We start from the raw sequence: 15,603 nt of genomic DNA on the forward strand, positions 1-15,603 counted from the left end.
GCCAGCATCCCTGTGGAAGCTTTGAACACCTTGTAGTTGTAGATGCCGATGCCATATGCCCAGACGAATTGAGGCTGTTCTGAGGGCAAAATGGTGGGGTGCAACACAATATTCGGAAGGTATTCCCAATGTTTGATATGCTCAGTGTTTGTGGTCACCAAACATGTGCATTTTTGCATATGTGAATACTTTTTGCATCACTGACTACTGTACACCACAAAAACAACCAACTGTACCTTAAACGCACAAACGCTCCCACCAGTAGTAGCGATGCTTCCCTGCTCTGCAAGATGCGCGCACTAAACACCATATTGTGCTTACCTTCCGTTATTGGTGTGAACCGTGCGCCATATAGGGGAGGGTAGAGAGAGCGAGCGAGCGAGAGAGAGCTGTCAAGTCTGTTTAGATTTCTGCATAAGCACTGTTTGAACTGGCAGGAGATTTATTCACCAATGGTAATTGCGCTCAACGGACAAGGAAAGCTATACACTCGCATGTGCACTTATCATTTAAAACGACGCGGAAATGTCTACAGTCATGATTTTTACGCACTGGTGAAACGTATTTTTTTTTCATATCATAGATCATTCAAAAGAACAAAGGATATTATCAGATCAGTGAACACCACATTTATAGCCTAGTTATTGCACAAATAAGTATATACAACAGGCGGGAATTCCGTTAAAAGTGAAACATGTCCAGGAAAAAGACGGTGAAAGGCAAGGGGAGCTCAAAAACCCCGACTGCATTTCCGAACAAGAGCAAAGACAGCGGGAAAAGTGGTAAAGGGATCGGAGCCGGGGCTCCATCCAACGGATTGGTCTATCCGAGCCGCCCCTCACTCAGCAACAGTAGGGAGTTTTATGATATCACTTTTAAGGTAAGACTTTTTACGCACACATATTGTCAATATTCTCCAATCTCCAGTTGGCCATATCAGACACTCAAATAGGCTACTTCAATGTTGATGTGCCACTAAGGGAATAGTGACAGACAGTGTGACTCGAGCCTTTTGGCGTCCCTAAGCGATATTTGGTTCTGTCCAGTGTAGATAGCTAGGCCTTTAACGATGAAAGACACATGAGATACATTTATTTCATTATTTTATTTTATTATTTCCATCATTGACCGGCTGGTGTTTCAGCCCTAAATCTTTGATAGCAAATATTTTGTTTTAACATCCCACAAACCAGCTTGTAAAAAATAAAATTAAAGAAAATTAAACACATCAACACGGTTAAAAAGTGGCATGATGTAATTTGGGGTTCCATTCTGATGCACGCTCCAAAACATATATAAAAGCGCGGCATCGCAGATTGTCTTCATGGTGTTGAATTCGGAAGTTTACATATACTTAGGTTGGATTCATTAATTAAAACTTGTTTTTCAACCACTCCACAAATGTCTTGATAACAAACTATAGTATTGGCAAGTCGGTTAGGACATCTACTTTGTGCATGACACAAGTAATGTTTCCAACAATTGTTTACTGACAGATTATTTCACTTATAATTCACTGTATCACAATTCCAGTGGGTCAGAAGTTTACATACACTAAATTGACTGTACCTTTAAACAGCTTGGAAAATTCCAGAAAATAATGTCATGGCTTTAGAAGCTTCTGATAGGCTAACTGACATCATTTCAGTAAATCGGAGGTGTACCTGTGGATGTATTTCAAGGCCTACCTTCAAACTCAGTTCCTCTTTGCTTGACGTCATGGGAAAATCAAAAGAAATCAACCAATACTTCAGAAAAAAATGTGTAGACCTCCACAAGTCTGGTTAATCCTTGGGAGCAATTTCCAAATGCCTGAATGTACCACGTTAATCTGTACAAACAATAGTACGCAAGTATAAACACTATTGGACCACACAGCCGTCATACCGCTCAGGAAGGAGACGAGATGAACATACTTTGGTGCGAAAAGTGCAAATCAATTCCAGAAAACAGCAAAGGACCTTGTGAAGATGCTGGAGGAAACAGGTACAAAAGTATCTATATCCACAGTAAAATGAGTCCTATATCGACATAACCTGAAAGGCCGCTCAGAAAGGAAGAAGCCACTGCTCCAAACCGCCATAAAAAGCCAGACTACGGTTTGCAACTGCACATGGGGACAAAAATTGAACTGTTTGGCCATAATGACCATCGTTATGTTTGGAGGAAAAAGGGAGAGGCTTGCAAGCCGAAGAACACCATCTCAACCGTGAAGCATGAGGGTGGCAACATCATGTTGTGGGGGTGCTTTGCTGCAGGAGGGACTGGTGCACTTAACAAAATAGATGGCATCATGAGGTAGGAAAATTATGTGGATATATTGAAGCAACATCTCAAGACATCAGTCAGGAAGTTAAAGCTTGGTCGCAATGGGTCTTCCAAATGGACAATGACCCCAAGCATACTTCCAAAGTTGTTGCAAAATGGCTTAAGGACAACAAAGTCAAGGTATTGGAGTGTGCCATCACAAAGCCCTGACCTCAAACCTGTAGAAAATTTGTGGGCAGAACTGAAAAAGCGTGTGCGAGCAAGGAGGCCTACAACCTGACTCAGTTACACCAGCTCTGTCAGGAGGAATGGGCCAAAATTCACCCAACTTATTGTGGGAAGCTTGTGGACGGCTACCCGAAACGTTTGACCCAAGTTCAACAATTTAAAGGCAATGCTACCAAATAGTAATTGAGTGTATGTACATTTCTGACCCACTGGGAATGTGATGAAAGAAATAAAAGCTGAAATAAATCATTCTCTCAACTATTATTCTGACATTTCACATTCTTAAAATAAAGTGGTGATCCTAACTGACATAAGACAGGGAATTTCTACTAGGATTAAATGTAAAACTGAGTTTAAATGTATTTGGCTAATGTGTATGTAGGCAGCAGGTAGCCTAGTGGTTAGAGCATTGGGCCAGTAACTGAAAGGTTGCTAGTTCAAATCCCTGAGCTGACAAGGTAAAAATCTGTTGTTATGCTCCTGAACTAGGCAGTTAACCCACTATTTTTAGGCTGTCATTGTAAATAAGAATTTGTTTTTAACTGACTTGGCTAGTTAAAATGTAAATGTAAACTTCTGACTTCAACTGTAAATCCATCAGACATGGACAACTGCATCAACTTGTTTGACAAACTGCTACAGAAGGCTGAACAGGCTCCTTGATAAGGAGGCTGCCTGGCCCAAGAGAGCCCTGCTGATACCGTGGGGCTGTCTTGGAGAAGAAGAGGAGTAAGAGGAAGAAGAGCTCAGGACCTGTGGATTTCAGCTCTGAGTCCACTGCCGCCTGCACTGGACCCAGCATGTCTTCAGAGACCTCTAGGCCTGACTCCAGAGATCTGGCAGATGATTAAGGACCTGCTGGACTCCCTCCCAAGGTCCATGGGAAAAAGCTCACTCCAGAGACCCTCCTAAAGATTGAGACCCCTACAGGCAAATGACCTGCCAGTGAAAAAAACAGAGATCTATTAACACTTTTCATCAAGACTGAAGTTTTATTAAACTATATTTATTTATTTAAATTGTGTCTCTCAATCATATATATATATATATATATATATATATATATATATATATATATATATATATATATATATATATATATATATAGTATTCAGACCCCTTGACTTTTTCCACATTTTGTTATGTTACAGCCTGAACCTAAAACGGACTTAATAAAAAACATTGATCAGCAATCTACACACAATACCCCATAACGACAAAGCGAAGACAGGTGTTAAGAAATTTGTGTTTGCAAATTTATGAAAAATTTAAAACAGAAATACCTTATTTACATAAGTATTCAGACCCTTTGCATGACACTTGAAATTGAGGTCAAGTGCATCCTGTTTCCTTTCATCATCTGTGAGATGTTTCTACAACTTGGAGTCCACCTGTGGTAAATTCAATTGATTGGACATAATTTGGAAAGGCACACACCTGTCTATATAAGGTCCCACTGTTCACGTTGCATTTCAGAGCAAAAACCAAGTCATGAGGTCAAAGGGATTGTCCGTAGAGCTCCGAGACAGGATTGTGTCGAGGCACAGATCTGGGAAAGGGCACCAAATCATTTCTGCAGCATTGAAGGTCCCCAAGAACACAGTGGCCTCCATCATTCTTAAATGGAAGAAGTTTGGAACAATGAAGACTCTTCCTAGAGCTGGCCGCCCGGCAAACTGAGCAATCGGGGGAGAAGGGTCTTGGTCCGATGGTCACTCTGACAGAGCTCCAGAGTTCCTCTGTGGAGATGGGAGAACCTTCCAGAAGGACACACCTCTGCAGCACTCCACCAATCAGGCCTTTATGGTAGAGTGGTCAGACGGAAGCCACTCCTCAGTAAAAGGCACATAACAGCCCGCTTGTAGTTTGTCAAAAGGCACCTAAAGACTCTCAGACCATGAGAAACAAAATTCTCTGGTCTGATGAAACCAAGATTAAACTCTTTGGCCTGAATGCCAAGTGTCATGTCTGGAGGAAACGTGGCACTGGACTTGAACTCGATCAAACATCTCTGGAGAGACTTGAAAATAGCTGTGCAGCAACTCTCCCCATCCAACCTGATAGAGCTTGAGAGGATCTGCAGAGAAGAATGGGAGAAACTCCCAAAATACAGGTGTGCCAAGCTTGCCGCGTCATACCCAAGAAGACTAGAGGCTGTAATCTCTGCCAAAGGTGCTTCAACAAAGTACTGTGTAAAGGGTCTGAATACTTATGTAAATGTAATATTTCAGATAGTTTTATTTTTGATAAATTAGCAAACATTTTATTTTATTTATTTATTTCACCTTTATTTAACCAGGTAGGCAAGTTGAGTACAAGTTCTCATTTACAATTGCGACCTGGCCAAGATAAAGCATAGTTCGACGCATACAACAACACAGAGTTACACATGGAGTAAAACAAACATACAGTCAATAATACAGTAGAAAAATAAGTCTATATACAATGTGAGCAAATGAGGTGAGATAAGGGAGGTAAAGGCAAAAAAGGCCATGGTGGCAAAGTAAATACAATATAGCAAGTAAAACACTGGAATGGTAGATTTGTAGTGGAAGAAAGTGCAAAGTAGAAATAGAAATAATGGGGTGTAAAGGAGCAAAATAAATAAATACAGTAGGGGAAGCGGTAGTTGTTGGGGCTAAATTATAGATGGGCTATGTACAGGTGCAGTGATCTGTGAGCTGCTCTGACAGCTGGTGCTTAAAGCTAGTGAGGGAGATAAGTATTTCCAGTTTCAGAGATTTTTGAAGTTCGTTCCAGTCATTGGCAGCAGAGAACTGGAAGAAAAGGCTGCCAAAGGAGAAATTGGCTTTGGGGGTGACCAGTGAGATATACCTGCTAGAGCACGTGCTACAGGTGGGTGCTGCTATGGTGACCAGTGAACGGAGAAAAGGGGGGACTTTACCTAGCAGGGTCTTGTAGATGACCTGGAGCCAGTGGGTTTGGCGACGAGTATGAAGCGAGGGCCAGCCAACGAGAGCGTACAGGTTGCAGTGGTGGATAGTATATGGGGCTTTGGTGACAAAACGGATGACACTGTGATAGACTGCATCCAATATATTGAGTAGGGTAATGGAGGCTATTTTGTAAATGACATCACCGAAGTCGAGGATCGGTAGGATGGTGAGTTTTACGAGGGAATGTTTGGCAGCATGAGTGAAGGATACTTTGTTGCGAAATAGGAAGCCAATTCTATATTTAACTTTGGATTGGAGATGTTTGATGTGAGTCTGGAAGGAAAGCTTACAGTCTAACCAGACCTACAGTGAGGGAAAAAAGTATTTGATCCCCTGCTGATTTTGTACGTTTGCCCACTGACAAAGAAATGATCAGTCTATAATTTTAATGGTAGATTTATTTGAACAGTGAGAGACAGAATAACAACAAAAAATCCAGAAAAACGCATGTCAAAAATGTTATAAAATTATTTGCTTTTTAATGAGGGAAATAAGTATTTGAACCCTCTGCAAAACATGACTTAGTACTTGGTGGAAAAACCCTTGTTGGCAATCACAGAGGTCAGACGTTTCTTGTAGTTGGCCACCAGGTTTGCACACATCTCAGGAGGGATTGTGTCCCACTCCTCTTTGCAGATCTTCATTAAATCATTAAGGTTTCGAGGCTGACGTTTGGCAACTCGAACCTTCAGCTCCCTCCACAGATTTTCTATGGGATTAAGGTCTGGAGACTGGCTAGGCCACTCCAGGACCTTAATGTGCTTCTTCTTGAGCCACTCCTTTGTTGCCTTGGCCGTGTGTTTTGGGTCATTGTCATGCTGGAATACCCATCCACGACCCATTTTCAATGCCCTGGCTGAGGGAAGGAGGTTCTCACCCAAGATTTGACGATACATGGCCCCGTCCATCGTCCCTTTGATGCGGTGAAGTTGTCCTGTCCCCTTAGCAGAAAAACACCCCCAAAGCATAATGTTTCCACCTCCATGTTTGACGGTGGGGATGGTGTTCTTGGGGTCATAGGCAGCATTCCTCCTCCTCCAAACACGGTGAGTTGAGTTGATGCCAAAGAGCTCCATTTTTGTCTCATCTGACCACAACACTTTCACCCAGTTGTCCTCTGAATCATTCAGATGTTCATTGGCAAACTTCAGACGGGCATGTATATGTGCTTTCTTGAGCAGGGAGACCTTGCGGGCGCTGCAGGATTTCAGTCCTTCACGGCGTAGTGTGTTACCAATTGTTTTCTTGGTGACTATGATCCCAGCTGCCTTGAGATCATTGACAAGATCCTCCCATGTAGTTCTGGGCTGATTCCTCACCTTTCTCATGATCATTGCAACTCCACGAGGTGAGATCTTGCATGGAGCCCCAGGCCGAGGGAGATTGACAGTTCTTTTGTGTTTCTTCTATTTGCAAATTATCGCACCAACTGTTGTCACCTTCTCACCAAGCTGCTTGGCGATGGTCTTGTAGCCCATTCCAGCCTTGTGTAGGTCTACAATCGTGTCCCTGACATCCTTGGAGAGCTCTTTGGTCTTGGCCATGGTGGAGAGTTTGGAATCTGATTGATTGCTTCTGTGGACAGGTGTCTTTTATACATGTAACAAACTGAGATTAGGAACACTCCCTTTAAGAGTGTGCTCCTAATCTCAGTTTGTTGCCTGTATAAAAAACACCTGGGAGCCAGAAATCTTTCTGATTGAGAGGGGGTGAAATACTTATTTCCCTCATTAAAATGTTAATCAATTTATAACATCTTTGACATGCTTTTTTCTGGATTTTTTGTTGTTATTCTGTCTCTCACTGTTCAAATAAACCTACCATTAAAATTATAGACTGATCATTTCTTTGTCAGTGGGCAAACGTACAAAATCAGCAGGGGATCAAATACTTTTTTCCCACACTGTAGGTGTCACATAATTCGTCGTGGTGTTGCAGGGAAGACCAAAATGCAGCGGGTATATGGATACTCATTCTTTTAATGAAAAATGTGAAGCATCCACAGACCAAAAAAAACAAAACAATAAACAGTACTCACACCTCACAACAGTGTAGCAGGCTCAATAACGCAGTGCTCACAAACAATCTCCCACAAAAGACAAACACACCCTCATATATGGGACTCTCAATCAAAGGCAAATAGACAACACCTGCCTTCAATTGAGAGTCCCAACCCCAATGAACCCAAACATAGAAACAGACACACTAGACTCAACATAGAATACATGAAAATCAAACAGTGCCCAAAAACCCCGGAATACCTAAATCAACTACCCTACACCAAACACACCACCCCTAACCACATAAAACAAATACCCTCTGCCACGTCCTGACCAAACTACAATACCAATTAACCTACAATACCAGTGCAGAGTAGTGATGCTGGACGGGCGGGCAGGTGCAGGCAGCGATCGGTTGAAGAGCATTAGTTTTAATTGTATTTAAGAGCTGTTGGAGGCCACGGAAGGAGAGTTGTATGGCATTGAAGCTCGTCTGGAGGGTTGTTAACACAGTGTCCAAAGAAGGGCTAGAAGTATACAGAATGGTGTCGTCTGCGTAGAGGTGGATCAGAGACTCACCAGCAGCAAAAGCAGCAGCATTTCTTAAAACCTGTTTATTTATTCATACACACACATACATACACATATATATACATATACATATACATATACACAGTTGAAGTCAGAAGTTTACATACACGTTAGCCAAATACATTTAAACTCAGTTTTTCACAATTCCTGACATTTATTCCTAGTAAAGATTCCGTCTTAGGTCAGTTAGGATCACCACTTTATTTTAAGAATGTGAAATGTCAGAATAATAGTTGAGAGAAGGATTTATTTCAGCTTTTATTTCTTTCATCACATTCCAGTGGGTCAGAAGTTTACATACACTCAAATAGTATTTGGTAGCATTGCCTTTAAATTGTTTAACTTGGGTCAAACATTTCAGGTAGCCTTCCACAAGCTTCCCACAATAAGTTGGGTAAATTCTGGCCCATTCCTCCTGACAGAGCTGGTGTAACTGAGTCAGGTTGTAGGCCTCCTTGCTCGCACACACTTTTTCAGTTCTGCCCACAAATTTTCTACAGGATTGAGGTCAGGGCTTTATGATGGCCACTCCAATACCTTGACTTTGTTGTCCTTAAGCCATTTTGCAACAACTTTGGAAGTATGCTTGGGGTCATTGTCCATTTGGAAGACCCATTGCGACCAAGCTTTAACTTCCTGACTGATGTCTTGAGATGTTGCTTCAATATATCCACATAATTTTCCTACCTCATGATGCCATCTATTTTGTGAAGTGCACCAGTCCCTCCTGCAGCAAAGCACCCCCACAACATGATGTTGCACCCCCATGCTTCACGGTTGGGATGGTGTTCTTCAGCTTGCAAGCGTCCCCCTTTTTCCTCCAAACATAACAATGGTCATTATGGCCAAACAGTTCAATTTTTGTTTCATCAGGCCAGAGGACATTTCTCCAAAAAGTACGATTTTTGTCCCCATGTGCAGTTGCAAACTGTAGTCTGGCTTTTTTATGGCGGTTTTGGAAAAGTGGCTTCTTCCTTTCTGAGCGGCCTTTCAGGTTATTTCGATATAAGACTCGTTTTACTGTGGATATAGATACTTTTGTACCTGTTTCCTCCAGCATCTTCACATGGTCCTTTGTTGTTGTTCTGAGATTGATTGCACTTTTCGCACCAAAGTATGTTCATCTCTAGGAGACAGAACGCTTCTCCTTTCTGAGTGGTATGACGGCTGTGTCGTCCCATGGTGTTTATACTTGCGTACTATTGTTTGTACAGATTAACGTGGTACCTTCAGGCATTTGGAAATTACTCCCAAGAATGAACCAGACTTGTGGAGGTCTACAATCTTTTCTGAGGTCTTGGCTGATTTCTTTTGATTTTCCCATGATGTCAAGCAAAGAGGCACTGAGTTTGAAGGTAGGCCTTGAAATACATCCACAGGTACACCTCCAATTGACTCAAATTATGTATAGCCTATCAGAAGCTTCTAAAGCCATGACACCATTTTCTGGAATTTTCCAAGCTGTTTAAAGGCACAGTCAACTTAGTGTATGTAAACTTCTGACCCACTTGAATTATGATACAGTGAATTATAAGTGAAATAATCTGTCTGTAAACAATTGTTGGAAAGATTACTTGTGTCATGCACAAAGTAGATGTCCTAACTGACTTGCCAAAACTATAGTTTGTTATCAAATAATTTGTGGTTGAAAAATGAGTTTTAATGACTCCAACCTAAGTGTATTTAAACTTCTGACTTCAACTGTATATACAGTTGTTATGGTGTTATTTGAATATAAAAGCAAACATTCTGACCAGCATCAATATCATCAAAAGGTTAAAGTAAATCACAACATTTTAGGACCAAGGCACATGACATTTGCCTAATGATTGATATGGATGTTTGGTTACATTACACTGCATTATGAACCGACACTAACGACTGTATTGTCAACTCCTGGGCCACAGCTGTGTCAACAAGGATATGGGAGACAAGCGTGTGCCACTGCCAAAGCAGCACTCAAACATGCACAATGGGACAAGAACAAACACTGACATGCTACGCAGGGCACCACACCACAGTACAGTACATAAGGGATTCTGAGCCAGTCATCGGAAAGTGTGTACGACTCATCACTCATTTATTCATTCAGATGACTGTAGTAGCTGAACGTGAGTGTTGCCTAGTTGTATCATGCCTGCGTTGTGCTCATGCCATCTGGTTGTGTGTGTGTGTGTGTGTGTGTGTGTGTGGGGGGGTGTATGTGGAAAAGTGTCATTTCCAACGATGCATAGGATCTAGTGTGCATATCCAGGTCAAACCTTTATTTCTTATTATAAACTGGGTAGTTCGAGCAATGAATGCCAATTGGCTGACAGCCATGATATATCAGTATGCCATGGGTATACGGTCTGATATATTATTTTTACTGCTCTAATTACGTTGGTAACCAGTTTTTAATTGCAATAAGGTACCTCTGGGATTTGTGGTATTTGACCAATATACTATGGCTAAGGGCTGTGTACAGGCACACCGCTTTGCGTTGTGCATAAGAACAGCCCTTAGCCGTGGTATATTGGCCATATACCACACCTCCTTGGGCCTTATTGCTTAAACCTAAACTTACTCTATGTCTAAAATCAATTCTCAAGTCAAGTTCTATGGCTAACCTCCACAGCTAAACTGCCCTGCGATACTACAATGACCAACTTGAGAACACTGGAAAATTAGCCTATTATTGCCCCATGCCCCCTCTGTTCCGGTGCCCCCTGTTCTTCCCATCTCTTTCCCAGATCGCTCCCAAAGGATGTAGTCTTCAGTCTTTCTCTTTGATGTGAGAGTGAGTGCTTCGCTCAGATGCCAGCTTGTTTACTCTGTAGCTGTGTATTTTTATGTGAACTGAACTCCTGTGTTTTTGAAGATGTGAATTCATTTGTCCCTCCGAGCTGTTTGAGCACAGTCTGAGCTACACTTCCCACGCATATGCAAACAAGCAGGCAGGCGCACGCACGCACGCACGCACGCACGCACGCACACACACACACACACACACACACACACACACACACACACACACACACACACACACACACACACACACACACACACACACACACACACACCTCTGAGTCGCCCCTTTATCGTTGATCCACCTATTCTGGTCTCCCCTGGCCTTGACTTACGGTTTAGTAGAGTGAGTTGGCCACATTAAGTCTGAGGCACACCGTGTTACACTTAGTTATTCGTGTCGGAGATGGAGGTCTGAAGGCAGGTTAGGTGATTTCTCAGGCAGACACAGACTCATTACCCAGACTTATTACCCAGACTTAGATGAATCACCTCACTGTGTGTAGTAGGGCTACATTGTGTAGTGATCATTGACCTTCACTGCTGAGCGCAATACCATTGGGATTCAGAGGAGATGGAGCTGTATCTGCCGTTTTTTTCGGTCTGTCTTTCTTTTGTTCTCTTTGTGTCTTTGTCTCTCTCTCTGTCTGTCTCTCTCTTTCGTTGTCTCTCTGTCTCTGTCTGTCTCTATCTCTCTCTCGCTCACTCGCTCTCTCGCTCTCTCTCACTCTGGGTGTACAGGCTGTGTATAAGCCCGACAATGTGGATAATCTTCCAAGGGACCATGAGAACATAAAATAAAGTAATTTATGTCTCTCTATAGGTGATGCTGGTGGGAGACTCAGGTGTAGGGAAGACTTGCCTGCTGGTTCGCTTCAAGGATGGAGCTTTCCTGGCCGGTAGCTTTATTTCGACTGTGGGTATTGACTTCAGGGTGAGTAGACACCACAGTCACACTCGCACACGCACACATGCACACACCACACCACACATACACATTATTGATTATTTGAAGAATGTGGATATGTCCATTAAGAAATCTTGCAGGAACCAAGTAAAGTGGAAAGACTTCAAATTAATAAAATGATATTTTGGAATTGAAAAGTGGGTTTGCCTTTTTTAAGATTTCACGAGATCCAATAGAATTTCAGATATTGATTCAAGGTTTCAATATTCTTTAAGTTCAGCCCTCCATTGTCATACGTATTAAAGATATATTTCCTTTTGACCTTTTCTGGTTTACCATTCCATTTAAACTAAAATATCCTGGCTTGAAACTGCTTAAAGATGGAAGTGACAGGAAGAGATCGATCAACTGAGAGACAATTAAGGTGTTTATCATTGTCACTCTGCCAAATGAAGACAAAGTTTTACCTTTCCACGGCGATAGTGTTTTATCAATATTGGCTAGATTCAAATCAAAGTTCTCCTTTACAAGATCCTTCATTATTTCTAGAATGTGGATGCCGAGCATGTCCACTGGGAAGAAGATGTTAGTCAAGTTCTGATAACGGGGTTAGTGGTTCCTCAAAAGAAAAAAATCAACTAAAATATTGTACTTGCTCCTGTAATGTCTGGCTGGGTGATAATACATTAAGACCTTCAAAGGAATGCAGTTTGATGACACTTTTCTTATGATGATTCCTTTGGTTCAACTTAAGAAAGAATTCTTGTACACTTTTCCCATTTTCCCATCCAAGCTGCCTTTGATCTGTAAATAATACCATTAATCCTTTCTGCATAAAGGCTCTCAAGCTCATGTTGTCTACTCGGAGGGTCTACTACTGCATGTACATTTGTTTATTCAAGTCCTTTATCTTTCATTTAATACATTTTCCCTCCTAAAATTTCTTTTTTTCCCATGATGAGCACTTGGGGCTGTAACTACATGTGAGGACACCGAGATCCAGACCTCGGTAATGTTTAATAATAAAAAGTCTTCCCTGTGGCTCAGTTGGTAGAGCATGGTGTGTGCAACGCCAGGGTTGTGGGTTCGATTCCCACGGGGGGCCAGTACAAAAAAAAAGAAAAAAAAAAGAAATGAAATGTATGTATTCAATACTGTAAGTCGCTCTGGATATGAGCGTCTGCCAAATGACTAAAATTTAAATGTAAAAAAATAAAACATGAATAGATTTTGTACACAATAAAGAAACTAAATTATGGGTCAACATCTACATATTGCTCCCAGCGTTGATCAAAGATCAGAATGCTTAATATTCTTGATCTGACAGAGCTCCAATCGCACCTGCCTCTTTGCGAATGAGTGGAATTATGAACAGTGGTTTGTTCATTATGTTCACCTGCGTCCTCAGGATTTTTAGCAGCACATTCACCACTCTCTCAAACAGCTAACTCCGCCCTCTCGCGGCACGTGAAACAAACTACCCCAGCTCGGAGTCGACACAAAGTAGGCAACTAGAGACGATGCTGACAGTGTGTTTGCGAGATGCCGGACAAAAGGCAAATTTAAAACTGCCCCGCGACTCCTGCCATGTCTACAGACATCCCCCACACAAACAAAAACCGACTCTCGAAGAATGAGTGCACAATTGGTAAATAGTCGCTTATAGATATATCAGTCAGTCAGGTGGTTTGCTGCCGGCGAGACTTCTATTGCAGTAACATTGAAGGGCTCTGGCTAGTATTACTTAGCCAGCTAGAAGGATGAAGTAAGAAGCTAACGTTAAAAGGGATAGGCGTCCTGCTAGCGGAGGGCACGCAATTCAAATAAATAATCATACAAATTATGGATATTAAGCATTTAGGTACATATAAGTGTCTTATATCAGCTGAAAGCTTAAATTCTTGTTAATCGAACTGCATTGTCCAATTTACAGTAGCTATTACAGCGAAATCATGCCATGCGATTGTTTGAGGACGGCGCCCCACATCAAAATATTTTTCCACTGGCACAGGTTTTATAAATTCACAAATAACGATTAAATATTCACTTACTTTTTGAAAATCTTCCTCTGATTTGTCATCCAAAGGGTCCCAGCTATAACATGTAGTGTCGTTTTCTTAGATAAAATCCTTCTTTATATCCCAAAAAGTCAGTTTAGTTGGCGCGAGTAATCCACTCGTTCAACAAGGAGAGAGGAATCCAAAAATCTACCCCTAAACTTTGTTTCAACAAATCAAAATACATTTCTATTTACTACGCAAACTATAATATTTCTTATGGAAAGAAGTATGTTCAATAGGAAAGTGATTTTAGCAGGTGCGTACTGTCTTCATTGCGCACGCAAATACGAATTTCCAAGACTGTGTCCCTGTACTAAAACTTATTCGTTTTTGAAGTTACAAACCTGAAACCTTGAACATAGACTGCTGACACCCTGTGGAAGCCATAGGAATTGCATCCAGGGAGCTAATTTAAAATATGACCTTTAACTTGCCTTTCTAAAAGTATGGTCTCTTTAAAAAAATAAGATTCTGGTGGGTTTTTCTTTGGATTTTCTCCTACCATATCTATTGTGTTATATTCTCCTACATTATTTTAACATTTCTACAAACTTCAAAGTGTTTCCTTTCCAATGGTACCAATTATATACATATCCTGGCTTCAAGGCCTGAGCAACAGGCAGTTTACTTTGGGCACATCATTCAGGCGGAAATGGGTGGATCGGGTGGATCGATTATCTTGGCAAAGGAGAAATGCTCACTAACAGGGATGTAAACAAATTTGTGCACAAAACTTGAGAGAAATAAGCTTTTTGTGCATATGGAAAATATCTGCAATATTTTATTTCAGCTCATGAAACATGGGACCAACACTTTGCATGTTGCGTTTATATTTTTGTTCAGTATAGCTAAGACATCCTACCATACTAAAGCCCACTCGTACAGAAGCAGCACGGAACTGAACCTGTTTAAAGCCCGGACAGTTCAGTTCAGTTCAGTACTTACTACAAGTGGAAAAGAGGTCAAAGTGAGACAGAAGCACAAAGGATCAGTGGTGGAAAAGGTAGTCAAATATCATACTTGAGTAAAAGTAAAGATAATAGAAAATGACTCAAAGTGAAAGTCACCCAGTAAAATACTATTTGTTTTTAAATATACTTTAGTATCAAAAGTAAATATAATTGCAAAAATATACTTAAGTATACAAAAGTAAAAGTAAAAGTATAAATCATTTAAAATTCCATATATTAAGTAAACCAGACACCACAATTATCTTGTTTTCATTTTATTTATGGATAGCCAGGGGCATACCCCAACACAGACACTAATTTACAAACATAGCATTTGTGTTTACTGGGTCCGCCAGATCAGAGTCAGTAGGGACGACCAGGGATGTTCTCTTGACAAGCGTGTGAATTGGACCATTTTCCTGTCAAAATGTAATGAGTACTTTTGTGTGTCAAGGAAAATGTATGGAGGAAAAAGTACATTATTTTCGTTAGGAATGTAGTGAAGTAAAAGTAGTCAAAAAGATAAATAGTAAAGTACAGATACCCCAAAAGTATTTTTACTTAAGTTCTTTACACCACTGCAAATAATACACACACAGGGACAGAGAGAACAAAAACACTCAATCTCCTGCTATTCTCCTCAATATATCTGTAAATTAACATTCTCTCCTCCTCTTCCTCCTTCATTTGTTTGGCTTCTTGATGAAACATAATGAGTGAATGACTCACAGACAGTTTCAAGTGTGGATGCCCATGATAACACTCATACACTATATTTATTCTGTGTTTGCGCAGAGAGCACACTGATGCCATTAGGATATGAGGAAGGTGGCATGGGCGGCTGGTTGATTTGAT

General features: G+C 41.1%; 1 protein-coding gene across 1 annotated transcript in view; it reads left to right on the forward strand.

The window, feature by feature from the left end:
* The first annotated feature begins 348 nt into the window (after positions 1–348).
* LOC106589217 (ras-related protein Rab-26) overlaps positions 349–15,603 on the forward strand; it is a 105,477-nt gene continuing 90,222 nt past the window's right edge. The window contains exons 1-2 of the mRNA XM_014178937.3: positions 349–880; positions 11,655–11,765. Of these exons, the coding sequence (XP_014034412.1) occupies positions 695–880; positions 11,655–11,765 (297 nt within the window). The 5' untranslated portion in view covers positions 349–694. The remainder of the gene's footprint in view (positions 881–11,654; positions 11,766–15,603) is intronic.

The sequence above is a fragment of the Salmo salar genome, chromosome 28, assembly GCF_965601325.2.
Source record: "Salmo salar chromosome 28, fSalSal1, whole genome shotgun sequence".
Classification (NCBI taxonomy): Eukaryota; Metazoa; Chordata; class Actinopteri; order Salmoniformes; family Salmonidae; genus Salmo; species Salmo salar.